Source organism: Periophthalmus magnuspinnatus, chromosome 5 (assembly GCF_009829125.3).
Source record: "Periophthalmus magnuspinnatus isolate fPerMag1 chromosome 5, fPerMag1.2.pri, whole genome shotgun sequence".
Taxonomy (NCBI): domain Eukaryota; kingdom Metazoa; phylum Chordata; class Actinopteri; order Gobiiformes; family Gobiidae; genus Periophthalmus; species Periophthalmus magnuspinnatus.
In genome coordinates, this window is record NC_047130.1 from 8,166,663 (window position 1) to 8,193,869 (window position 27,207).

The 27,207-nt window shown below is 36.9% G+C and overlaps 3 protein-coding genes across 3 annotated transcripts in view; all 3 read right to left on the minus strand.

Moving 5' to 3' along the window:
* The window catches only part of LOC117371385 (serine/threonine-protein kinase 4-like), a 36,166-nt gene extending 14,908 nt beyond the window's left edge, over positions 1 to 21,258 (minus strand). The window contains exons 1-9 of the mRNA XM_033967054.2: positions 20,898 to 21,258; positions 16,005 to 16,085; positions 14,195 to 14,323; positions 11,674 to 11,788; positions 10,336 to 10,500; positions 9,311 to 9,478; positions 8,772 to 8,909; positions 8,216 to 8,347; positions 7,711 to 7,891 (exon numbers count right to left, since the gene is read on the minus strand). Of these exons, the coding sequence (XP_033822945.1) occupies positions 7,711 to 7,891; positions 8,216 to 8,347; positions 8,772 to 8,909; positions 9,311 to 9,478; positions 10,336 to 10,500; positions 11,674 to 11,788; positions 14,195 to 14,323; positions 16,005 to 16,085; positions 20,898 to 20,932 (1,144 nt within the window). The 5' untranslated portion in view covers positions 20,933 to 21,258. The remainder of the gene's footprint in view (positions 1 to 7,710; positions 7,892 to 8,215; positions 8,348 to 8,771; positions 8,910 to 9,310; positions 9,479 to 10,335; positions 10,501 to 11,673; positions 11,789 to 14,194; positions 14,324 to 16,004; positions 16,086 to 20,897) is intronic.
* A 717-nt stretch (positions 21,259 to 21,975) lies between these two features.
* Positions 21,976 to 24,049, minus strand: LOC117370883 (cytochrome c oxidase subunit 6C-1). The gene is made up of 4 exons (XM_033966431.2): positions 23,978 to 24,049; positions 22,462 to 22,575; positions 22,158 to 22,288; positions 21,976 to 22,080 (listed from the first exon to the last, which is right to left on the minus strand). The coding sequence occupies exons 2-3, from the start codon at positions 22,564 to 22,566 to the stop codon at positions 22,163 to 22,165; spliced, it is 231 nt and encodes a 76-aa protein (XP_033822322.1). The 5' UTR covers positions 22,567 to 22,575; positions 23,978 to 24,049; the 3' UTR covers positions 21,976 to 22,080; positions 22,158 to 22,162.
* Positions 24,050 to 25,829: 1,780 nt separating this feature from the next.
* The window catches only part of angpt4 (angiopoietin 4), a 63,278-nt gene continuing 61,900 nt past the window's right edge, over positions 25,830 to 27,207 (minus strand). Inside the window, exon 10 of the mRNA XM_055221695.1 lies at positions 25,830 to 26,182. Coding sequence (XP_055077670.1) covers positions 26,022 to 26,182 — 161 coding nt within the window. The 3' untranslated portion in view covers positions 25,830 to 26,021. The remainder of the gene's footprint in view (positions 26,183 to 27,207) is intronic.

A 27,207-nucleotide genomic window follows, 5' to 3' on the forward strand; every position in this document is an offset into this window, starting at 1 on the left:
AAGGTCTTGGTTGAAGTTTAAGTATTGCACAAAAAGCGAATGGATTAAAATTAGCTACAAAAGTGCATTATCATTAGGTCTGTCACGATAACAAACAGAATTTATTCAGCCTTTTACAGCTTAAATCTTATCATATAGCCAAAAAATCACCACAAACTTCAAAGTAGTGGAAAGAAAAAGTACACACAATAAATATGGACCATGTGCACATATTGTTCCCTCATCAAAAACATGCTTGAAGGGGTTTTAGATGTCGTCCATGCATGTTTGAGTAATCCAGCGATCTCTCCCGGGTCCTATTCAGACCTCCTTATGATTAGCAGTACAATTCTGTCCAAACCTCAGCCCACAAGTCTACATCATCCATGCTCCCACACGACAATTTTAGATAATATATACAAAAGCATGATACAAAACAATACACTACAACTTCACAAACCTGGTGCGATGTGTAGTGGTGTCATTAGCTGAATGCACAAATTGAAATGTGGTGTTTGAAGGGGGAGTGACTTAGCATGGAGAGCAAAGAGAGGGGATTCAGGTTGGCAAAAACTGAAACTTACAAAACTTAATACGTTTTAGTATTTAGTAATATAGTATTCAAAACTGCTATATGGAGATATGTGTTAACAGTGCTCTTCTTTAAAGATTTTTTACAATTTTATACCCTCTCAACAAATTTAGTTTTTTTATTATATTTATTAGTTTAAGCCAGGAGCACTCCTATTTAGACTAAGATCCCATCTGAGTGCTCTTTGTATACAGCAGTAAGTACTTTTCCAATACATTTTCATTTCAGACAAGACCAAATGAAAGGCCTTTATCGGAATCAATACAACTGCCTACACGCGCTGTCAGCCTTGCACACATGTTATGCAGTTCAAGTAGTTCAGTAAAAGTAGTTGAAGCAGCAACAGTAGTGGTAGTAGTATTTGGTAGGAGTGGTAGTAGAAAGTAGAAGAGGTGGTAGTAGATGCAGATGGAAAGTAGCAGTAGCAAAAGCTGGTACAAATCATGTTTTCTTTTGTAAGATTAATGAATTTGTACATGGTCCCTGGCAAATAAATAAATAAACAAACAAACAAATAAATAAATACAGAAAGAAAGAGATAAATAAAAAGAAATAAGAAATAAAAGAAAATAGTAGAAGTAGTAGGAGGAGGAGGAGTAGTAATAGGAGGAGGAGTAAGAACATGAGGCTCAGCTTCAGTAGTAATTATAGTGATAGAAGGAGAAGCAGGAAAGAGGCACGAGAAGTAGTTACAATAGCAGCAATAGTAGGGTTTAGGAGTAGTGGTAGTAGAAATAAGTACTACTAAGAGGTAGTACTTGTAATGATAGAAGTGGTAGTGGTAGCAGTAGTAGTAATAATAATAATAATAATACATTTTATTTATATAGCGCTTTTCAAGAGACTTTACATAGACACTTTACATAGACGAACAATTTAAAAAAGAGATACAAATATACAAACATTTAAAATCAACACTCATAATAATTAAAGATTAAAAGCGGCTTTAAACAGGTGAGTCTTTATGTGTTTTTAGTAGTTTTTAGTAGTCAGCAAAGAAAAAGTTTGTGGTTGTAAAGATGTGTAGATGTTGTAGTTTGGGCAGAAGAAGTAGTTGCAACAACAGCATTGATAATATTAGTGGTAGTATTTGGGAGTAGTGGTAGTAGGAAAAAGTAGACTAGGTAGTAGTAGTTTAAAAAAGCAATTTGTAACATCTGGTAAACATCTGTAAGGTGTATTTTAGTTGAGGTCTGTGTAATGATGATAAATGCGGAAAGGGCATCTGGCTGGCACTTGTGTTCTCAGTTTAGCATACTCTTAAAACGTCTTATTGATCGAGTGCTCCATGTTCAATGGGTCAAAACAGGGGATTAAAGGCCTGCTCTCCTCTGAATACAGACAAGATCATGCAAAGTTTAGTCTCTGACCTCACGACAGAAACTAGGCCAGAAAAGAGTGTTTAAAAGGTGCACGGTGTAACTTTTCTATTAGTGGATGCGTCACCTGTTTGTCTCCATGCCAACAATGTTCTAACCTGGACCCCTTCCAGATTGATATGTGAAGCACTCTACGACTCTCATTGAAAGCAATCAGGAAAAGGCAGAACGTCATGACAGTTATTTGAAGCTGATCGGTTGAAGCATCAGAACAGTGGAACAAGCTGAAAAATCAAACTTTGGTTACATCCAGTTTAAAGAAATGCACAGACATTTTCCCTGTCCATAAATGCACAAAACACTTGCCTTTTGCACATTTTTCACCAACAAAATAGTCGGTAAAAAGTAGAATTAAATTAGTATATAGAAGTAAACGGATAATAGTAAACAGAAGTATGTCTGTTGGTGTCGCCATGTTTGCTTTGGTTCACTTTGGTGCTTTGAGTTTGATTTCCTCACAAACGTCAATGCTGCTCATGCTCATTGCTGCTGCTGGACAAATTTGACTGTGGGTGTATTTCCAGATGGATTCTTGTGATTGTGGGAACTCGCAAATACCGCAATTACAGCCTGACGCAATATTTACTATATGTATTGTTATAAATTATAAATGGAACAGTACATTTTGGGGGGTTTATATTTATAGTGTGTACTTTTTCTTTGTACGTTTTGATTATTCACCATGTGTTTTCTAACCACTTTTCGCTATATTCAGAGAGAAGAGGAGTCACTGTAATGCTAACAGCAACTACCATGATAACAGCACACTACTTCCTGGTTCATGGGTAATAAAAAAAGCTTTATAATTAGATGCAGTCAATACACAGTGGTCTCATTTTGACACTAAAAGCTGCTTTTACAATATATCTGTGCTGGGGTGAAATTAATTTGACTTTATTAAATGAAAAGTAATCATGTAAAGCCCCTTTAATATGAAGATGCTCCTCCATGACATCAGCACAACCACTTACAATTTAATGCACTTCCCCTTTGAGAAAAAAACTTTACAATGAATAAAACATACATTAACCCACCCATGATTCAATCATAGAGGACAGCACCTTACAAGTAATAATCGAATCTGAAAACCCATTGCCTTTGTGCATTATGGTTTAACAAAGTCAAGCCACATGCTGTTATATAACTACGCAGCCGCTGGACCAAGCTGTGTATAAAGCAACTGTTTAAAGCTTTAACAAGTTTTATATTGAAGGCAAAAAAAAACAAAAGTGGAGCGCGCTGGAGAGGCTGAACAACCCCAAACAAAATGAAACTTTAATGATTTCAAATACGCCAGCGCCTTGTAAAGAAGTTGTTAATGTTGTATCCTTAAAGTAGGGTCAACAGAACTATGTTAGAATGGCTGAGGTACATTTTAAAACATTTGACAATTGTCAAACAGAGGCATTTACTTCCATTGAAATACATTTGAGTGTGTGCAAATTACTATTTTGAATTATTCATCCCATGTCAAAGTAATGGGACTAACCATGTGTGTGGAGGTAGCATGTGTCTGGATGTGCTGTGCTACTTTAGGAGAAAAGTTTTAATGAGATTTGAGTGGAGTTTTGTAATCTATTCAGGGAAAAAGCAGGAGCAATATAAAACATGCAAAAAGCAAAGGGAAAACTGGATCTTTTCCGCATAAATACTGTGATAATATAAACTTTAGTTGAAGTAAAAGGTCGAAGTGCAGGAGTGGTAGTATTCGAAATATATTTTATATTCTAGTTAAACGGTTAGATTTAAAGTCTACTTTTAAATTCCCCATTGTGAGACCGATAAAGTTTATACCTACATCTGGGGATTTTAAACATTTGCATAACATTGCAGGACAGGGAGATGGGTAAGTGTCAACTAGAGGCACAAACTTTATTTATTGTCTTAAAACTGTGAGAAAACAACTTTATTTTAACTTTGCTGCAGTGCAAAGCTAATCCTGACTTTCTTAACGTTTTTCCTAGCATCCTACTTATTCACTGCAATGAGTTTATAAGTGCTTTTCACAACTGTCAGATTTACCATTACGGTAATGCTAACAACAACTAGCATGCTACCAGCACACTTCCTTGTTCATAATTAGGTGCAGACGAAACACAGCACTTTTAAAATCTATATGTACTTCTCACCCATTGTTTTTAAGCATGTGTATTATTCAATAGTTATACACCGACTAGCATGCTAACAGCACAAGACATTTTTTTCTCAGCTACATATTAAATTGTTTACAGCAGCTTTAAATACTTATCAGAGGAGGCAGCCCAAATTCTTAAAACGTATTTAATTTGATCATTTTGAACATCCTTTGCGGTCCCCATTAACCTACAATCAGTATTTACAGAAACACTGACTGAGATAACCATTTTAACTCCTACTCTTTGTCTGGAGTCTGATGATTTATGGCTTTGTCGGTCAGAAATTAAATGTTGTTTTATTATCTCCATTCATTACCAAACAATCGATATGCGAACATCCTAAGCACTACTGTGGCCCAAGTTTGGGACACACAACTTCACAGACAATGGGGGGCGATAGACATGTCCACCGGCAGAGCAGAGGGGTATCAGAGTAATGTAATACGATTATACAAGCTCGATGTTCCTGTGTTAATGTGGTTTAAAGGGCCAGAGCTGGAAATCCATACTAATACAATGAGAGCACATAAAGGGCGGGGGGAGAGAGACGGGAGGTAGGGCTGATTGGTGATTTTTACATAGTCATATAGGGTGGTTTGTCACAAGGCAATATGTAACTTTGCTGCATCTGAAGTAGGGTTGTCAAAAATAAATGGTCAAAGGTCACATTTTTTGGTAGTGCTTTTCCATCTTCAAGGCACTCAAAGCGCTTTACATCAAGGAACCACTCACACATTCACACACACATTCGTACACCTGTGTACGCAGACACTGGGGGCAAGGTGGGTTAAGTGTCTTGCCCAAGAACACATCACCAGTATTCATCTGTGGGAGCTGGGATCGCACCGCCATCCTGAGGGTCAGTGGATCTGACCGCTCAGCCAATGAAGTTTATGTTGAGAGCAAGATTCAAACCATCTTCAGATCAGTGGACATGCTCAACAGCCACTGAGCTACTGTTGTCTCTAGTATTGTATTGAAAAAGTATTGAAAATCAGAAATCACTAATTGATACTAAAACTAGTATTGAAACTAGATACTAATTTGAACAGCAGTCACTGTTGTGCCAACAACAAGTAGCATGCTAAGAGTGCACTACTATTTTAATCCTTCTGTGATTTGATTTTTCAACTCTGTCTGGGGTTTCTCTTAAGAATCTTTCAATTTTATCAATTTTAAATAATGTGAACGGTCATAGCATATACTTTTGTACCTGTTATGTCTGTGTGCAGTTGGCCCGGCGGCTATAATAATAAAGTTTTCTGATTCTGACTATTTCGTGCTTCACAGATGATAAAAATGCACAGTGCACTAGTTCCTGGTTTACGGAAGATAAAAATAACAATTATATGCAACAGTGAATAGTTTCAATGGCAGCACTTAAAGAGGCCGAGACCTCCACTATCACTTTCATCTTGCAATGGTAGCATATAGTACCCACATTACCACTTGAACTTTTAGTTTGGTGTAAACACACATCGAGTGTCGTGAGTCACAGCTCTTAAAATGGCTTTAAGGCAACTCTTAGGATGTTGACATAATGAGGTAGAGCACGAGGCTGTGAGGAGAGGAAAGGCAGTGGTTGGAGCAGGATACAGTGAGTTTAGTGAGAGACCCATATTCTCCTCAAACAATTGTGCATAATTAAATTAAAAGGTTCAGGAAGTTATTTTAGAATTCTTTTTTTTTTTTTTTTTACATTACTAGTATTTTTTATGTGGTCTCCAAAAATATAACCTCTGTGTATGTACTTAAATGTATTTATCTTAGTTTGGTTAAATGCTACATAAGGTAAGAGCTGCTATATGAGACATTGTGGTTTGATAGAAATGAAAATGTAAGATTGATATCCAATATTCATGAACGCGATAATGAGGTCTTTGTGTAATCCAAGACTCCAGACTCTTGGCTACAGCCAATAGTGGAAATAGATATAAAAGTTATAACACAGTATACGAATAAATATGCCATTGAGGAAAAATATCAATATATGATACTATAATATATTTTAACAACTGAGACAGGAATCTAGGAGTTTTTTGTTTCGTTTTGATGTGTATGTGTCCTCTATCTGCGGATTAAGGTACTGTAATGGCAACGTTAAGGTACTGTAATTGCAACGCAGCTTCAGTTGTGATTGTAATACCTTTTTATTTTTTAAAGCACATACAGGTCTTTTAAAATCTTTCCAGATTAAACTTTTGAATATGTATATTTATTTATTTATTTATTTATAGCTATAGCCTCTGTTTTAGGGTAAAACATAAACATTACTGAGTTTAGAATTACAATGTGGGCCCAAATTATAAAGTTATTAATAGAAATTTTCCCAGAAACCTTTACTCACTCAGCTTTGTGTATTTTTGGTCTCATCTGGGGAGGGAACTCATAATCAGCACGGCATCTCTGTAGGTGTGTTGACTGTGTAAGCTCCACTCACAAACAACACAGAGAGGAGGCTAAACCAAACTGTATCCAACTCTGAGAACAGGCTCCAAAAGCATCCAACGCTCTCCACTCCCACTCTGCACAAAGGCCTTCAACACTACAACAGCTTTCATTCAAATACAAGGTGCAGAGATGGACAATGCATGGAGTCCACTATAGACCATTCACAAAACACATAAAGGCAGAGTTGGGACATTAATAGACTGCAACAAAAATGTCAGTTTTGCGCGTTAAATTATTAAAACTCAGACTGCACAAAACTGGATATAGGCTTGGTTCAGGAACAGGTACAACAGACAATGTACATAATGATGGTCACAGTCTGCCCTCTAGTGGCAAAGAGGCAAATTCAAAATATGGTCATTTACAAATTACTTACAGTATCCTGGTTGTCTCAAAATGATGTTTGGTTTTGTAACCTTTATACTGAGTTCAACATGTATTCATTAGATTGTATGGTGCTAAAGGGTTACAGTTTACACCTGGTTTACAGTCCTAAATGATTTAAGGGAAGTGACCTGTTTAACATGCCATTATATTTACTGTATAACTTCTGCTTCACTTGTTCCTCATGCACTTTAGATCAATCAATGTAAAAACTATACATCATATATTTAAATGGATATTGCTAACCCGCTAGCTGCCGTGTTCCAATTAGGAAATGATCATGAGCTCACTTCTGGCTCCATTGACTCAATTCACTTTAGCTTGAAAAACTGTTGCCCTTCTCTCTGCAACTGTTGCTATCAGGCTTGTCATTTTGGTCTTAAAATTTTCATATTGACCCACTCTACACAATCCTGGTATTTTTATTTTGTTATTACATCCGAAACTCAAAATTTGATCAAGAGCCTTCTTTCCTTGAGGTCACTCCCGCTAGCATTAGCAACAGGTTTGATTGATTGTTTGAATGCTAGGTGCCCACTCCCTGCTAAACCAGTGGTACGGGTGGGAAGGGGCGTTAGCTTCAGTAGCAAATTCGCTCCTATATCCGCTAGCCTCGATGAGCTCCATTTGACTGGAGCTGAACGCTATGGGTGACGTCACACTCCCCTTAGTCCATTTTTATACAGTCTATGGTAAAAGCGGATTACTCACAAAATTTCATTATAGTAGTGTAGTCATAAGCATTTGCTCGATCAATGTACATTTTGCATATTATAACAGTGTGCCTTACTTTTCATGGTGCCTCCTTCCTCCTCCTCGTGTTCTTCTGAGTTGATGACCATAGTCCCCAGCATTGTTCCAGTGTCGTCGTGTTCGATCATAGTTCCACTCTGAGAGCCTGTGGATATGATAGTTCCTGTATCTCCAGTCCCGGCTCGAACCATGGTGCCCTGGTCCACTTCATCTTCATCCTAAAAAAACAAACACAATTTATCTTGGTCTATATAAAATATATGTAAATTGGTTTAGTAAGGACTTAGTAATAAGAGTAAAAATGTATTTTAATGGTGTGGTAAGCCATTTCTGAAGCCATAGCTGTCATAGGGCTGATTGACTGAAATGTGGGTACCAATCAGGGTCAAGTGCCTCTCTGACCACCACTACTGAGCATATGCCAAGTTAGTGACTTAATTAATGGAATAATAATTAATGGATTAATAAAAAATGAAACAAGATACAACTTCAGGTATGTTTTTGATAGTTAAAAGGTCAAAAAGTCAATTTGATGATTTTACCGAGTTGTCATCGTCGTCTGCGTCCTGCTCCCTCTGCTCCGCCTCCTCTTGTCTCTTGAGTTTGATCTCCATGGCGTCTGTGATCAAGGCTCTCAGTATCGAGCTGGGTTTGGCCGACTTTATGAATGGATGCTGATGGAAAAAGACACATGTCAAATTACCCTTTCAAAATGTGCAAACCGCAAAGTATTGATTTTTCAAGACAGCAGACTTCAAGTTTATTTATATAGCACATTTAAAACCCTAGTTAAGTAACTTGACAAATAAGCAAGCAAAGCCATTTGAGAAGGACCAATCCAACTGACTCAACACACTCAAAATACATCAAAAGCCAAAAAGTTAGAAGGATTCTGATGGGAAGTTTGTTGCTGCTTCTCAATAGGGATCAAATTGATACAAAATTCACAGTACAGTATACTTATCACTTATAATCCACAATTTCTTCTCACATTTACTACTTGTTTTGAAGTTAGACATTTCTAGCTTAAAAGTAACAATTCCTAAAGCTATAAGTAGGTCTTGAATCTTGATATAGTCAGCTGTAAGATTAGGCTACCTGTAACAGCTGTGTGGCTGTGGCTCTGTTCTGTGGGTTTTTCACCAAACATTGTTTCAAAAAGTCCTGGAATGACTCGGACCAGAGATCTGGGTTCCTGAACGTCGGAGATGGGCTTGTAGGGATCATAAAGATGGCCTGGAGAACAAAACATAAACACAATAATAATATTGTAAATATTATTAGGGATGGTATATCACCACGGATATTGGTATCGGTCTGATATTGAAAATTTTGCCGATGTGTTTTATGCACTGCCCAAGTTATAATATATAATATAATATCTTATACTGGGCATATTATTATATATTATAAGATTTGTCTCAGTACATATATATGTACTGAGACAAATCTTGCTCAAATACAAAAAAAAATCTAGTACATGTCCTTTTAATATTAGTTTGACATTACTTATAAACAAAAAAATAATTCATTGGAATTACAAAACAACATTTGGAGCATCAAAAGATGTGGTCCTAACTGAACTGCAAACAAGTTAAACTCATAAGAAAGTGACCTAAATATGGCTTCTGACTCACTCTCATAGGGTGTATGTCTGCATATGGAGGTTTGCCTTCTGCCATCTCGATCGCGGTGATGCCCAAGGACCAGATGTCAGCCACACAGTTGTACCCGATCTCCTGAATGACCTCGGGAGCCATCCAGAACGGTGTGCCGATCACTGTGTTTCTCTTCGCCATTGTGTCCTGGAGGGAAGAGAACATAAAAAATGCAACAGTAACAACATCATTGATCTTTTCCACTCCAAATTTCTGCTACATTCTTATTTTGTTTTTATTTTATATGGTAATTCATGTTTTTTTTTTGTTTTTTTTTAGTGCTGTCACAAAAAAAAAAAAAGATCTGATTTATTGCAAGTCCAGAACCAAACATTATTGTGCAATCAGGTTTGTTTTTGAAGTGACGTATGTGAAACGAAATGAGTTTCCTTCACCATATCTCTATCTCTAAGGGTGTGTAGCTGGCACACCCTTAGAGATAGAGATAGGGTGAGGAGCTCAGTCACAGGGAGGAGCTCAGAGTGGGACTCCAGATGCCTCCTGGACTTCTCCCTGGGGAAGTGTTCTGGGCATCTCCCACCTGAAGCCCCTGTGAGGAACCAATGGCCTGGGAACACACTGCGGTCCCCCGGAAGAGCTGGAGGAAGTGTGTGTGCAAAGGGAAGTCTGGGCATCCTGGCTTAGACTGCCGCCTCCATGACGTGTTTTAATTCTGCAGAAATCCGCAATATTTTTCATTCCACTGAGATATATCATTCCTTTCTTTTTTCCTTGTATGCAACCACATTTGCTTTGATATGGACCATGTGTGTCCCTGATTGGCTAATCCTCCTGTCAATCACGCCCGTCTGAACTCTAGGAGATTCACTGGTGACTACCAGTGTATTCTGTTCAGTTATAAAAATGTACCATAAAACATTCTAATTTGAAGCAGTTTCACACATTTTTATTTTGATTATTTTATAAAGCTATTTTTTTATTGTATAATGTCTGATGCCACTTGTTCAATAGGGTTATAAAGAGTAGCGTTGTATTATTCTTACAGTGAGTTGACCAGCAACCCCAAAGTCAGCGAGTTTGGCCTGTCCCTCCGTGTTGAGGAGAATGTTTCCTGCTTTGATGTCTCTGTGGATCTTCCTCATGAAGTGCAGGTACTCCAGGCCCTTCAGAGTGGACTGCAAGATGGTGGCGATCTCTTCCTCAGTCAACTGTACATGGCACAACAACACAGGGTGGGGTGCTTTAGTACTGCCAGGAAAGGAACTGAATTTACTACTAACTCATTACATATGCCTGGATTATGCTGATTTTGCAATATTAATGTCAAAATCAGTCTCATAAATCTAAACAAATGTCAAAATGTTCCTTGTGATTTGAATGTATTTTATGTAAGTTATAAAAATGATCAAATTAAGTTATTTTTATCATATGCTTTTAGTAGCCTAAATGTATTTTAGGCTTTAGACAGACTTTAGACAATAGATTTTCATATAATACAGAAAACATTATGAGAAAATTGATGATTTTAGTAAATATTTAAACACCAAGATTAATTCTGCAGCGTAAACCCCCCACATGTACTACTGATTATTACAATTTACTCAATATACACTATATCTATTACACTTCCAGTTTTAGTCTAATCATTTAAATAATAAAAATGATCTGCTCCTCTGTTCTCTCTGTTGCTCCAGTTCCTCCCCCTCTCCGTCAGTACTGCTGCTCTATGCAGTGTAAGGTGCTGAGAGAGACACAGAGGAGGAGGAGCTCTTCATTCTCCTTGTTTCTTACTTTAAACTAAGTTATGGATGAAGACCTAAATATCTCTCTGTGGATCTTTTTCAACCAATATTTAAGTGTGGAAAGTACGACATGTGAATTAGACGATTGTATATTTCATTATATTATGTGCATCCATATTGGTCCCATCACTACGGAAAATTGGGACAGATTTTAAAGTGTCCCCTGTTTGAATATGTGAGCTACTCTCCAGAGCCCGAGAGAGCCGTAACCCTTTCATTCCTAGTGCCAAATGTGAAGACGGGATAAAATCTCACAACGTTTTTCCCATGAGTATCATTACAATTCAGTAATAAGCACTTGTGCTCATACACTTAAGCTTACAGATTCATCTAATGCAGTGCAGTTTAAATATCAACTGAAAAAGAGCGTGTCGAAATACAAAAGTATATTTTTCTTTACAAATAGATTTGAGTTAATAAATTATTACACAAGAATATGAATAATAATAAAAGGGAATTGAAATGTCATTACTAGTATTTCTGTATTGGAGCTGTGAAGTTGAACTATAGACTGTAGAACTATACCACTATATCTAACTGCATACTTGTACATGTGGTATGTTTGGGGTGTAGCGATACCGTCTTGTTGCGTATTCGGATGATGTCAGACACTGATCCCGCTCCACAGTACTCCATGACGATCCACAACTCTCGGTTCTTGAAGTAGCTGCCGTAGTACCGTACCACATGTGGACTGCAGAGTCAAGAAATACAAGTCAGGCTAGAACAGGCCATGGGGGGTGTAAAAGAAAAAAGACTGAAAATGACATTGTAGCTCATACATTAAAAAGCCCCTACTTTTTTCGGTTTTACTTGTTTTTCTTGTGCAACAATATAAGAAGGAATGATCCAATAGGTTGTCACATAAATATAAAGTGAGGATACATGCCCAAGCACGTACACCTAATTTGCCAAAAATGTTAACTGTCGGCAGATTTTAAAGTTCACAACAGCAATGATGTAAATTATGTTGTAACTGTAAGCAGTGAAAAGTAAATCAGTTGATTCACTTTATATTCAAACTCAACACAGGGCTGTCCGAAATGCAGATTTTTTCAAAGATATCTATTTAAAGCAGAGAGCCACAGACAAGTGAAGGGGGGACTGTAGAGTTCCCTGTATTCTCAGTGAAAGGAGGGGGTCTCTTGACAAATTCACTATTCACTCATCTGTTGCTTTTTTAGCAAATAATCCCATTGCTTTTTTTGTGAAATGTGACCAGTCCTTTTGGGGACTGGTGTTGAGAATTAGTCGAGGCTATAAACACTGTGATTACTGAATTATTAACCTATGTTTAATCTGTCCCTATTCAAATGAACTATTAAAAAAGCAGGTACAGCAAATTAATCATATGGGTGCATTATACATGGGTATAACAGAGCCACTGTACCTTTAAAAAAGTTTGGAACATTCATTTTAGGTCTGTGTCACAATGCAATCTCATGTCATTAAGTTTAGAGTGATAGAATTACTTAAATTTGATAGCATTTGCAGTAAAAAGGACAAACAAAAATTGAGAGAGAGACCCGTAACAGGCTCCAGGCGATATTTTAGTACAAGAATAAAGTGCATTGTAAGTAGCATTTTATGAGGTATTTCAGTTATTTCAGCAGACTTCTTCTTTACACCCTGTTTGCCTACTCAAGGTTGGATTGAAGGATTCAAGGTTGAATTTTTACGTTGAAATTTTACTTTAGCCATGAAACGAATATCTTTGACACCAACCTACTCTTATCAGAGAAAGATTCAACGCCTAAATATGTAATTCAGTGTGCGGAAATTTCCCTTAATGTGTTTATGTCTACAACTCATAGCTGTGAACGGGTGGGCGACAATGGAAAACCCCACAAAGATGAGCAATGTATGTGAGAAAACAAAACAAAAACAAACTTAAAATACATTTAAATCAAAAACACAAAGCGTAGCAATTGTCACTGTAATTTTTACAAAGGCCGGAAATGACTTACAGGGTTGTCAAAAGTATCAAAAATCAGACACTAATCTTTTCTAAAACTAGTATTGAAACTAGATATTCAGTCGAGCAAGTATCTATAAAAAAAAAGTCACATTCACAGGACAGAAATGAGCCCTTCCTGAATAGCTTTAGAATGATCTTGAGATTTATGAGAACAAGTATAAGACCACATAGACTAGTACACGCACATGGACCACTATGGAACCTACCTAAACCACTGAGGGATTACACAGCTATAAGGCCACAGGGTAATATGAAAGAAAGTACTACCATTTATTGCTGATCAAATCACATTCTATTGTCTAAATAAAGTGTTTTTATTATTATTGTGGTATTTGAATCAGTATCAAATCTCTTCCTCAGTATTGAAATCGAGGTCGAAAATTTAGTATCATGACAACACTACTTCAAAAATATATTACTAAACTAAAATGACTGTACAGCACAATTACTTGAATATGTAAAGTTAACTATGGTGGAACATATTTTGAGAAATCCGTAGTTTTTTCCAACTGCAATAACTACTACAGACTACTGCTCCTACTATCTACTACTACTGTGCTACCGACATATGTTAAGCAACTATTATCACGAAAATGATGTTTGCTTGAAAATGAAACAGCCAACTATTAAGGGTTGCAGTAATAAACTAAATCAAATCAAAATCAAAATTACCATATTATCACAATTAGCAAATTACAAAAGCTGCAGTTTTTGAGGTAACACAATTTCCGCCACAAACATCTACCGGTAAATATCTGTTTTTCCATTGCATAAATATCACTAACACTTAACATGAGAGCTGTACATAAATGTTTTACAATGTATAAAATATTTTACAATACGTATACATGTCATTCTGTTATTAGTTTGTCAGTTCTCGTAGATTAAAATGAGAACAATGAACAGAGTCATATTATTAGCACACAAATCACACACAACACAGACTTGTCATGTGCAACTGTAAATAGCTGTCTACAAACCATGTTATGTCTTGGTTTGTCTTATCACCACTTGTCACCACTGTATATGACTAGTCACTATGTTTGTCTGTCTTGCATTAAATAAAAAATTAAAAAAAACTTTATCCAAAATAACATGGTTTAAAGCACTCTGGTAGACTACCTGTTGCACTGTTGCATGATTGAGATCTCCTTGATGATTTCCTGAAGATCCGACTCCACAGGAACTTGTTTGATGGCCACGATCTCTCCCGTTTCTTTATAATGGGCTTTGTGCACACAGCCATAGGACCTGCACACATGGAGGAAATCAAAATTATTTCTAGCGTAACTGGAATACATTTCAAGCACATGCAAAACTGGATATTCTAGTGCTACAAATGCATTTTAATGACAAATATTTATACTCACACCTGCACCAGTTTTTAATGTTTTAAATGGACTTAGGTAGTTATTTCTTTTGTTTGTTTTTTGTAAAGTAATTCAATTCAATTATAGTTGGTGTAAAATTACTTAAATAAGGTAAGTTTATTTGTATAGCACAGTTCTTACACAAAATAATTCTAACATGTCAGAGATCTACTTTGATGCTAGGCCATAATAACACTTCAACTAAGGCTAAGGATATTTGTACTAACACTACTGACATCCATTTTTGCTATACTAGTAGGGATGGGCGTCTGGGGGATATGGGTCCCAACATTTTTCCAGATATCGTAGCGGCGCGATATTGAAAATTTGGCAGAGATAACTTTTGTGGGACGTGGGCTGTGGTGATGTGTGCCCTGCTGCAGTTGAAAATAGAATGTAAAGTCAATGAGGCGTCAGAACAGGAAGTACGTTGAGAAACAGGAAATGAAGAGGCTACAACTTTATGTTGATGAGCTGCAGACGAGGGCAGGGCCACACTATCCACAGACCCGACAGGAGACTACTAAAACATGTTCTTTTGCCATGTCAGAGCTTATAAATAGAAATGTTTACATAAAGACCCAAATCTACCGCTTAATGTACTTTACAGACAGTAACATATTTGAGTGTAGCAGTATTCTTACTTGAGTAAAAATGTGGTTACTCTTCCTACTTGTTACCTACAAGTGACAAAAACTTTATGCTGACAATATGAAAAGATTTGAACGTTTGTGTTTCTTGGTCCGCTCCTTCAGATATGATTTAATCTTTCTAATTTTTGTGGTTTATTCTTTGAAAATACGAGATTGTTTGAATTTCTTTTACATTTTGTCCTTTCAATTATATTAACTTCAAATTATAAATCAGATGTGACGTCCTGGCTCAAATTCAATTACTTTTACTTGAGTAATAGTTTCCCCAAATACTTTTTTACTTTAAATTTTTTTAACCACTATGGTGTATTTCTACTTGAGTAACAATACTTTGAAAAACAGTATTCCTACTTGAATGCAAGATGGGTAACACTACCCACTTTTAATTTATAGTTAGTATAACAACGCTTTGCTCAATTACATTTAAGCTCAGGTTTAGGGGTAGTAATAGGCCTGTCACGATAACACATTTTGAAGCATATATCGCTACAGAGATGTACTGCGATAAACCATAATATTTAAACTACCGGTACTTTATGCCACTGATACAATAACAATAATGTAAGACAATCCTTATAAACCATTTTTAAATAGACGGTATCATAAAGTGGCATGAGCTGCAACAAAAAAACTAAAATACCCCAAATACCTCCACCTTTACAAACAAATTGTACACATGAAAAATTCTGAGGCCCAAAATATATTCTTCCAGTTATCATATAATGAATGATACGTTGATGTAGTAATTATCGAGGCGGGCCTAGGTAGTAGCACAAAAAGCTAAATAAGCAATGAATCAAGATGAGTTTCCCTTTAAAGTTTAGTGTTGAAAAAGAAAATAGTACTATATAAAAATGGTACAGACATTACCAAGTTATTTATGGTTTACAGCATAAAGTAACGTCTCACCCCTCTCCAAGTTTCTCCAGGACATCAAACACTTGCTCCGGCGGTTTGGTCAGACTTTCCTCACTCAGCTTCTTCAACTGTCTGGGGGCAAAAAACAAAGACATGTTTTTTAAATTAATTGGCTTTAGTTGAGGAGTCAAACTTTTCAGTACTACCGTTAGTACTTTTCATGTTTCACTCAGTATGTCCCCTTCTATTCACGGGCTTCAGCTTCCTGTTGTATGCAATATTTTTGAGGACTTTTTCCCATTCAAAATATATAGTTTAGAATTGTTAATCGCTATGGCAACAGTCTATAAAAAACTGGGAATCATGAATACAGAAAACAAATAAAATGCTTGGGCTGGTACAAAAAGTATATAAGCTTAAAGGCGAAGTACCTGATTTTGAACCGTGAAAGAAGAACGTGTGTCTGTCATGTTAAACTGTTAGTCATAGGCAATAGTTTCCACATGGTTCTCACCCAACAACTGCAGTCGATTACTTTCTTTTGGCTCTCATCCAAATAAAATATCATTTAAAAACAACATTCAGCTTAATTTTCTGTGATACTTCCTTTTACAAAATACTGCATGGAGTTAATGACATTGAATAAATAAATTGCATTAATTAAAGTCAACTCTACTGTAGGCCAACTGTGACTGCTATCCGGTATCAAAATTGTAATTCTGAACAATATGATTACAACAAAAACATACAAATGAGCCACACTTTCTTTCAGATATAGACAGTCATCAGGTTGGATGAGACAAAAATAGCTCTAGTACACAAAAATAGACTAACCCAATACAAGAATACAGCTTCAAACCAGACTCAAACCATTTAAGGTCCTATATTACACAAAATTAATTCTTGTGAGTTTTACACCATGTTCGACTATTGTTACCTCATCAAAATCATCCCTGGAGTTGTGTTGTTTCATTCACACATTTTTGAGTAATACTGCATTATTAGCCTGCCTACATCTCCAAAAATCATGGCAAGGCAAATTAATTTGTATAGCATAATTCTTGCGCAAAGTAATTCAAAGAGCTTAACACATTAAAAGAAAAGAGGAATACACAATAAAAACCTTTCAGTCATATGCACATGATGTCTCACATTTTCAGGAAGACTGTTCCAGGTTTTAGCTGCATAAAACTGAAACGTTGATTCCCCATGTTTAGTCCTGACTCTGGGCACCAGCAGGAGGCCGGTCCCTGAAGTCCTCAGAGTGTGAGATGGTTCATATGGCACTAAATGTTAGAGATGTACTTTGGTGCTAGGCCAAGGAGAGACTTCTACACAAGCAGAGCTGCTTTAGATTCATATTCTCTGGGCCACAGGAAGCCAGTATAGAGACCTGAGCACAGGACTTATGTGATTGTACTTCCTGGGCCTAGTCAGGACCCGAGCAGCAGCGTTCTAGATATAGTGCAGCTGTCTTGATGCTCGTTTGGAGAGGCCAGTGAGAAGGCCATTACAGTACTCTAACCTACTGGAGACAAATGCATGGATTAGTCTCTAAGTCTAGTTTTGATAGTGTAACTTTGATTTTGCTATGTTTTAGATGGTAAAAAACTGCACATGCTAATGATTTGATGTGGCTGTTACAAGTTCAAGTCTGAGTCCATTATTACCCCTAGATTTCCAAGCTGATTTGAAGATTTTAGAGAGAGAGAGACTGGAGGTGACTGCTGACATTTTCTCTTTGTTTCTGTGGCCAAAGACTATGACTTCAGTCTTGTCTGAGTTTAGCTGGAGAAAGATTTATTGCATCCACACACTGAACTGTTGGATGCAGTGGCAGAGTGAATCCACTGGTACACCTTCCACCTTCCTGATTCCACCTTATGATGCCATGTACCGATAGTTTTCAAGTTAACAGCTACCTTTTAACTTTTGTTCAGTAGAGACAGACAATTCCAGGGCTGGAGTCAATCAAATAATTCTACTGAAGGAGTATGGACTTTAAAAACACAATGGAGCACTTCCTGTATTACCACATGATATTACAAGGTGGAAGAGAGAAGAAATCAGCCTAAATATGCAGGGTCTGTGTGTTAAAGATGTGTGAATGAAACAAAACTCAACTTCAGGTATGTTTTTGATGATGAAACATTCTAACATAGATCAGAAAATAGCATAAAATAGGCCCTTTAAAAATTGTCAGAAAAGAAAAAGTTAAAACATCTTGAAAGGTCAATCTCTCTTAAAATATCACTGCCAAGACAATCAATCAGTGCTTCCATGCTACATTTTTACAAAATACCATTTATCTAACCACTAAACCACAACAGCTTTATGCCACTGGCCACAGAACGGACTCCTCTGTAGTTAGTTCTTACTCATGTTTACACAGCTAAATTTAACATGCCTCTTCATGTTAACATATCCATGCTTTTTCTCCAGCCTGGCAGGAACAACCCCTTATCAGCACTAAATACAGAATATAATGTTGTTTTTTGAATGTTGTGGCTGAGCTAGATCTGCTCTATATGGAGACAATATGGAGTGATAGCAGTAGGAGGGATGCATGTATTGAAAATCAGACACTAATTTATACGCATTTGAGTAGGTATCAATTCTATACTATCGATACCATCAGATGGATATGCCCATGGACCACTATAGAAACTACCTGGACGACTGAGGGATTAAACAGACATAAGGCATCATGTCTAAATGGGAATGTTTCACAGTATTATATTATCTAACATTTATTCAGTTACACATACTTTTAATGCCTTGAACTGAAAAACATACATCTTACTATGACCTGTAAATTTCACTTGGTGGCACCATATGCTTGTCTCTTTGGAGATAGATGAGTGTAATGCTATGCTGGGGAACTATCCAGGCAAAGCTATAAGATCTCCAAGGAGACAAGCAGATGAAATGTTACATACTGCATGTTTAAGATAATCACAGGTTTGACTTATACATGCACTGACCATTCAAACGAAGATTCAACCCAATTTGAATGGGACTGAACAGAATCGAATAAAAACAGCAATTTGTAAGCTTGTAATTGTAAATTGACACGAGCAGTAGCAGTTCAGTTTGGTAGACTGTTCCCTACCCAAAGTTCATAGTTAGATCTCAACTCCCATCTGAGCTGTTGCTGTGTCCTTGCACAAGACACTTATCACCTTGCCTCCAGCATCTGCAGAACTGAACTTACACATTACAAGTCATCCCATTTGCACAGTACTGCCTATATTAAAGCTCCAAAAGTCCAGTATTGCAACAGTTAAATGAGGAAATCCTGGACACACTGATAACTAGAGCTGACTTCTACTGGCATCACTCAGCTGTGAAAAGTGACAGAAAAGGAACTCATCACTTCCTATGGTAATTATGACAACTTCAGAGACTAAACAAAGCTACCCTCTCCAACTAACACAATTTGGTACATCTTTTATATCAAGTTTTATATGTTCCTTATTCACTTATGTTAGGTGTCATCAGCGGATGAATTAATTTGTCAGCTAATGTTACCTCAGCTCCTAACTGGAACAATATAGGGGTGTTAATGAGACAGTGGTTAGAGTGTGCCGCCCACCAAAGTTCATGGGCAAGGCATCCACATTACAAGACTATTTTTAATAGGCAGATGATGAATACAAAATCAAGATGTTACATTATAATTGGTCAACAACACAGGGCTGCAACTAATGATTATTTTAGTAGTAGACTAGTCAGCATTATGTGGATGTCTTTATTATAAGGTCTAAGGACATCTTAGACAAGACACCTTGCCTAGTCTGAATGTGATATGTAGCTTACCACCACCAAGTATGGAGTGAATGAATAATGTACAAAAATGAAAAGAGACTGAGCATCTGTGACTATATATGACTAATGCATTATTTTATTTTTGGCATGTGTTTTAGAGTCTGTACAGTCCAGATTATGATAATGATTATAAAAATATGAGTTCAATTATTTTAATAGTTTTGTTCTGAAGCTGGAGTTACTGCTTTTATTGTATTTTAAACAGAACACCCATGAAAAAGAGAACCCAACTGCTCTCATTGGGTTTGCTTGTATAAATAAAGGTAATGAAAAGAAATTCTGGTTTCTTTTCATCCTATCCTTTCCAGTGAAGGTCTAGTAGTCTTCCATTGTCAGTACACATCTCTATATCCACCTCTGCAAACATGTTAAACGCTTTGGCTGCCCTCTAAGTCCTGCTATTGGCTGTGTGGTGATCTATTTAAACCTATTGGGATCAAATGGATAATCCCGGGCTCACCATTCTAAATACTTTGGATTACAAAGACTTTGATAGTGACAAACCCATACTATGCCAGCAGCATTTATTTAAAAGCTGACAGACTTCGTATTGAGTTCAGAATGTGCTCTGTGGTTACTGTTACACTACCCCGAAGCAAGGGTCAAATTCACAGAAGTGCTCGAGTTTGCCATGCATTTTAGACAAACCAATTCATTTTACTATTATTAACTATATTATCAACCATTATTAAAGTGTGAAAATACTGATAACTGGCAAAACCCATGCATTTTTAAGAGCAAAGTAAGCTCATAAAATGTATATTAAGACTTGAATTTGCTTGATTATAGCTCCATACATCATAATTAAATGCATGCAAGAGGTGACCATTTCAATTTAATTAAGAAATCATGCATTAAACACATTTTAACATTATAGATTGGAGCATATTTTAATTTCAATCACTTGCAGGTAGTTTTCATGTATAGCCTAGTAATGATGCATAATACAGGCAGACAATATTTAACCTAACATATTTTTAGCCTGTTTCTAAGTGAAATAGTATAGTGTACCAGGGCTATTTTAAAATTTTATAGGCTCAATTTGACCCTGTGAGCTGCTAACTACAGCCAAATCAATGGGCAAGTCAAAGATCATTGGTCATTTCTTAGCCTTACCTGCGAGGATTATGCCTCATTTGCACTTTATCCATGTTGTCTTCTTGAAAAATATAACTTTTGGATTGCAAAGTCAGCCGATCACGCTTGCAGACCCAACTCGATGCTAAAAGTAACCCGCAGCCGCGTATTAGCTGCTAGGTGGCTAACAGCTAGCACTCTTCAGTCGCCTCTTCACTTCTTCTAAACACTTTATCCGTTTATCGTTATCGTGCTACTTGTGGCTGTTATGTTGATTTGTCCGGGATGCCCTGGCTTCTCTGTGGGAGGGCTCATCCTCGTCCCCGGAGCAGGACAACTTTAAAGCTTGTTGGCAGACGCTGTGACATCCACTTGACGAAACCAGGAAGAGTGGAGTGTGTGCGTGTGTGTGTGTGCGAGGACTGGAGGAGAGGCGGCGCGAACAATGACAGACGTAGCACCGTACGGCCGCAAGATGGCGCCAAACACAAACAAATAAGACCGGATGCAAAAAATATATATATAAAACAAAAAAAATAAAATCAAAAAGAATATCAGTTCAAAGGAAAAAATTAAATAATAATAAACAATTGAACTTCAGCCTTGAGACATTTCTTAATATTGCACAAAAATACAAAAGGCTATTGAAGAGAACACTTTCCCCCCTAATATAAAAGGTAACAATTATTAGTGGTTATTTAACTGTTCAAACGCAATACTGTATTTTGGAAGTTACTTGCACAAGAAGCAGGAAACTTACCAAATTATTAGCCTACTATACCGTCTGACTTTGTCCATGTAATCCATAATACATACAGGTAAATCATTTTGGCTGGCCAGGAAAGCAAGTTATAGCCTCATGTCTGAACAAACGCCTACAAATACATTAAAACATGTCATATTATTTATCATATTAGAACACAATCAGAATGGTTCCAGAAACTCCACAAACTGGATTTAAACAGTTTTGTTTAGTTCACCAGCAAAGTCACCAACAATTTGCCAGTCTTTTGTGAGGTATCTGTAGAACAAGCCGGTGTCTAATTTGCTTATCGATTAGCTCACTGACTAACCTGCTCTTTGGATACAATGACATACACATAGATGAACATTAATAGAATAGTTTATTTAGTTGAACAATGTTCACATCTGATCAGTAAATAACAATCGGGCAGGAAAGGGGACTTTCTTCTTACAAGGAATGAACAACAGTATCCGGGAGCTAAAAAACGGAAAGAGATACGTTCAATGCATATGACTTTTATACAAATGAATTCCTGCAATTTAAAATGTCCTCACCAAGTTTACTCTCCAGAGGGTCGTACGCTTTCAAAGATGCCAGCTTCCCTCATGGCATTAAACTCTTTGGTGGCATCATACTGCTTGTAGAAATCAGCATAGGCCTGTTTCCTGGGCTCTGTCACTGTGTACTGTGAAACATTAGAACTTATTAGTGCAAGAGAAAAACATCTGCCCTGTTCAATTTCAAACTATCTAAATACAAATTATATTAAATGTGCAACCAACAGAAATGAGCATATTAGACACACACAGTCTAAGCAACAATGCAAAACAAAATACCCTACTTCAAACTGCAACTTACCTTAAAGGCAATAGCAGCAGCCAGAGAAAGAGTGAAGGCGATGGGCAGGTGAAACCTCAGCCGCTTCCCCAACAGTCCCCTCATCACAGGCTTGGGCAGAGACATGATGACAAGCTGTGAAGAGTAAACATATTCCTGTTAAAAACTACTGTTGCTGTCATTTTCCCAAATTCCCCATAAGATGGAAAGTGAAAATCAAGTTTGACAGTACATACTCCAATAGGGATGGGACATGATCTCACAAGATAAAATTAACACAACAACATTGTGCACACGTGGAATATGATCTTGTGAGATTTTTTTTGTGTGTGTGTACATTTGGATTGACCAAAAAGGGTTAAATGCTGCTGATTTACATCTCTTGAGAAAACATAGTTCCAAAAAGCCAAGATGCAATGCCAAAAAATAAAATTTAAAAAATCCTCACTACCTAAACCCCAGCACCTGCAGCCAATCAATAATCAGTGCAAATGAATAGATTTCAGGAAGTTCAGAGCCTTCACACCAAGCATGGTCTGTTCATATACTGGCAAAAATGCATGTAATCACAACTGCCAGTGCTTAAACCTGCAGAGTACACGTTTTTTTTTTTTTGTTTTTTTTTTATAAAACAGAGCCCAGGCCGTCTTTACCATGTGAACTACTTTTCATGGCAATTATCAATAAAAAATATTTTTGTTCAATTACACTATTCTGTTTGGATGTAGCAGACTTCTAGACTTTTATGTAGCGGGTTTCTTCCATCATCTGCGAGTATGGCTTAACCATTTTATTGCTGATGCCAAATGGTGCTCGAGTAGTGACAGTGTTGTTGTTGTGACCTCTTCTCAGCACATAGTCGATTGTAGCCGTGTGTCATTTGCACAAAAGTCACAAGCCTGACTATGGAAGTGTGGATAAATATAATACTACCAGGATAATCACAGGTTGTTTATTGAATTTAATATTCCATATGTGACCTTAAGAACCGGAAAAGTGCATCTGAGGGCACGACGCCATCATTCACTACTGCCAAGTCAGGTCAGCACATGGATAACTTTGGTCCAACTTACACTGTACCGGCAGCTTTTTCAATGTTGAAATTGCAAAATACAGGTCCGGAACGAAACGATCTATATAAATCCTTATTGACAGCCTCATGATGGCGATTTACTTTATATTTCGAAAGCGCAATTTAGCATTAGCTGATTTTTAGCAAACAAACTTCGATCAGCTCAGGTTTTCAGACATTATTGGTAGAGACCATAAAATATCAGCCCCGTGTTGCCTACTGCTGCGTATCCGACTGAAAAGGTAATGTTTTAATACTATCTGTTTAATAATCCTTCTGTTGACAGGGTTAGCACAAAACAAGCGGCATATGAGCTAACGTTAGCCTCCTTTAGCTTCATGTAAGTCAAAGCCATTTCTCGCAATCAAAGTAAAAAAGCACAGGTAGGGTCAAAATTTCAGATGTGCTCGAATAGCATTCATTCAAAATCGTAAATAAATTCGGGGTTAGAGGAAGAATACTTACAGTTATAGACGCACGACCTTCACACAAACCGCTGTGACTGATCCGCTGTATTTTTGTACCGGAAAAGGTTGCAACATAAGCCGGCGCGGGACAAACTTCAAACGTTTACGCGAAATGGGACAAATCAGGAAATAAAAAACATTCATAAATACATTCATAATAAATTATAAATGTTTTATGATTTTTAATGGTACTTTTAACAAACAAACATATTTAAATTACGGTCGTGTCTGTATTAAAATATAGGATTAGACTAGACCTAGTAATATTCTTAATTAATAAAGTACTCCACAAAAAACAATATAAAAAAAAACCCACAAGACAGTTAAGATAAATAATACTTTTTAACTGGTTCATTAACTGTTGTCCTGTTTTTGCTGACTCGATGGTGACCTTGTAGTTTTCCCATTTGAACACAAGAGGAAGACAAAACTTAAAAAGTTTGGGCCTTAAGGATTGCGACTGTTCCACACCTGACTTAAAAGCAAAAGAAAAATACTTTAAATATGTATTTTAATGTACAAAATGGTGTATCAGACAAGTCCTAGAAACGGAGCTGTGGGGCTTTATATTTCAATGTACAAAAAGGTATTTAGATTAAATTAGCAGTTAGTCTGTTCTTGGTCTACTCTTAATAGGCTCATAAAAAAACTCACCATTTTCATTAAAGTGCATAGTAAAGACAGTTGCATGACAAAATAACATCCAAAACAAGATGCTGTATTTTATATTACAAAGCAATGTCCCCATGCAACCTTCACTGTGAAGCAGCGGATCCAGATCAAACTTACTGAGGGTGCATTTGAGTGTCAAAGGTTTTGGCCTGACAGAAGAAGACCAGAGAGCACAGATGAGCCTGAAAAAGGGCAGGTGAAGGGAGGGAGAAGGGGCCTGCTTCACAATAGTTCTCATTCCTCTTTTTTGGGTTTCATTCACAGGCAATTAAGCACAAAATGTTACATCAGAAAATGCATACTTATTTACAGAAACAATCAGTTGTACATAATATAAAAATCAGTTCATATTTGACAGTATTATTATATGCAGATAATGTAAAAAGTTTGAATTCTCATTGCAATGCTTGGATTGGAAATTCTCATAACATAGCAGAACTGTCTGGTTGTGTCCCATAGCTTACTTGCTTGTTGAAGTCCATCGTAGTGGATGACATCCACTTCTGTCCTCATTTCCGATGGCCTTTCTGTCGGCTATTTAAACATATTCTGGATCCACATGTCTTATCACAAGAAGGGCATGAGAATGTGGTATCTGTGTCTCTGGTGGTCATAGAAGCATTTCTTTTCTGCCTTTTCTCTTTTTTTATCCCATAGCAATAAAATCCTAATTTGCATTGAAGAATTCACAGAAACACATCCGTACAATGCAGTATTATCATTATCCATGCATGTCTATTAGCTGCCAGTGATAACATGGGCAAAGTACAATTTTTTTGCCATGTGTGTGAACCAGTCATTTGTTCATATAAGAAGGTTGTCCTTTCTGGGCCACTGTAGTTCATCATTAAGTGTTCAATCCTTTGATCAGTCAACATACAATCTCCACGCATGCACTTCCATATTACTGTATTTTCCACATTTCATCCATATTATATCATACATTGATAATTTTTTCTGTGCATATTTCTGGTCACTAAAATGAATTAATTCCCCAAAAGTATAAAGTATACCTTAACCTTGCTAAGAATTATTTTTGAGCAAGTGAAATTCAGTGATTTATTTTATTGTGTCTTGTGTACAAACCTGCATGTGATTACGCCCTTTTGTCGGCCGCAGCAATTGCTACTTAAAATAAATCTATCTATCTATCTATCTAATTTACAGTAATATTTGTGTTTCCTCGCTTCAAAGTTCAAGTACCATTTTGACAAGCTCACTATTCCCATATTATTATCCAGATAGTTTGCAGAATGTTGGTTATATATAAATACACTCCTGGATCACATTAAAAGGGGTTGCTGTTAAGCTTGTCTTGTTTTTACCCTGGCTGTACCACTGTGTGTTGTTTTTTAGATTCAGTGAAAGCATTAAAAGTCATACGGCCGGACCATCATGGCGGTGGACCTCAGGGAGTAGCTGGGCCCTCTAAAATGGTGCCACTTGATCCCGTTGAGTTTGCGGATGTTGTGGCCAATGGAGTAATAGATTCCGTTCAGGTTGGAGAATCCACAGGCGTCGAACCACCAACCTACAGAAAAAACAGACAAAAGCGTGTCAGGTTATCAGATAGATATAGGGTGGCAGTGGTGCAGTGGGTTAAGCATCTCTTGCTTGCCTCTGCTTTTCCAGGGAAGAATATTGATCAACTAAGCAAATTTTATATTTGATTCTGTTTGATACTGTTTATATTTGATACTGTTTGACAATAAGCAATAATATCATAATTGTTAGACCCATAAGAGCCATATGCCCTAAAGCAAGTGATATTATTTATTATAAATGTGGAATATTGCTGTGAGAAAATTTCATTTCATTTTGATGTAGGCTAATGGTTAAAGGTTAAAAGTTAGAAAGGTTAAAATTGTAATTCATGATTTGGGTTAAAAACTGGGGAAGACTGGTCTATTGTTCAGAAATACAGAACTCTAGCCATGTTTTTGGAATAATCAAATATGAACCACATTAAAACATACCTTGTATTTCCATCAATTGTATTAATTTATTTTATATAATATTTATCATGCCTGTGTAATCCCTCAGGCCATTTATTTAAGCCATGTCATTTTGAAGTTACAATGGTACTGTTTAGGTACATTTGTTAATTACTTTACCTTAGATTCATTTTGGCTTTTGCACAATATCACATTGGTTTGTTTGCCTTATGTTGTTTAATACAAAGCACATCACTTCATTTGTCACTGCCCTATATTCCTGTTGTTTTGGCCCATACATCATGCTCTTTCTTAAGTGTATTGTAAATGGCTGTGATTATAGCTGACTGTCTGAGTAATGTTGGCCACTCACTCTGCTCCTCTGAGAGTTGGACCTTTTTTTTTTTTTTTTACCAGGACTATTAGAGTAATCTGCATCAGGAATCATGAGGGGAGCTGTTTGTCTTGGCTCGGGCACAGGGTGAGGGCCAGTGCATGGCTGGGACAGACCCGGGTTTAGGGGAAAGCCACCAACCACTGCTGCCTGCCATCTGACTTGCTGACTGTGTATTTCTGCACTATGAATACAAATTAGGGGTTTTCTCATGTTTACTGACAGAGA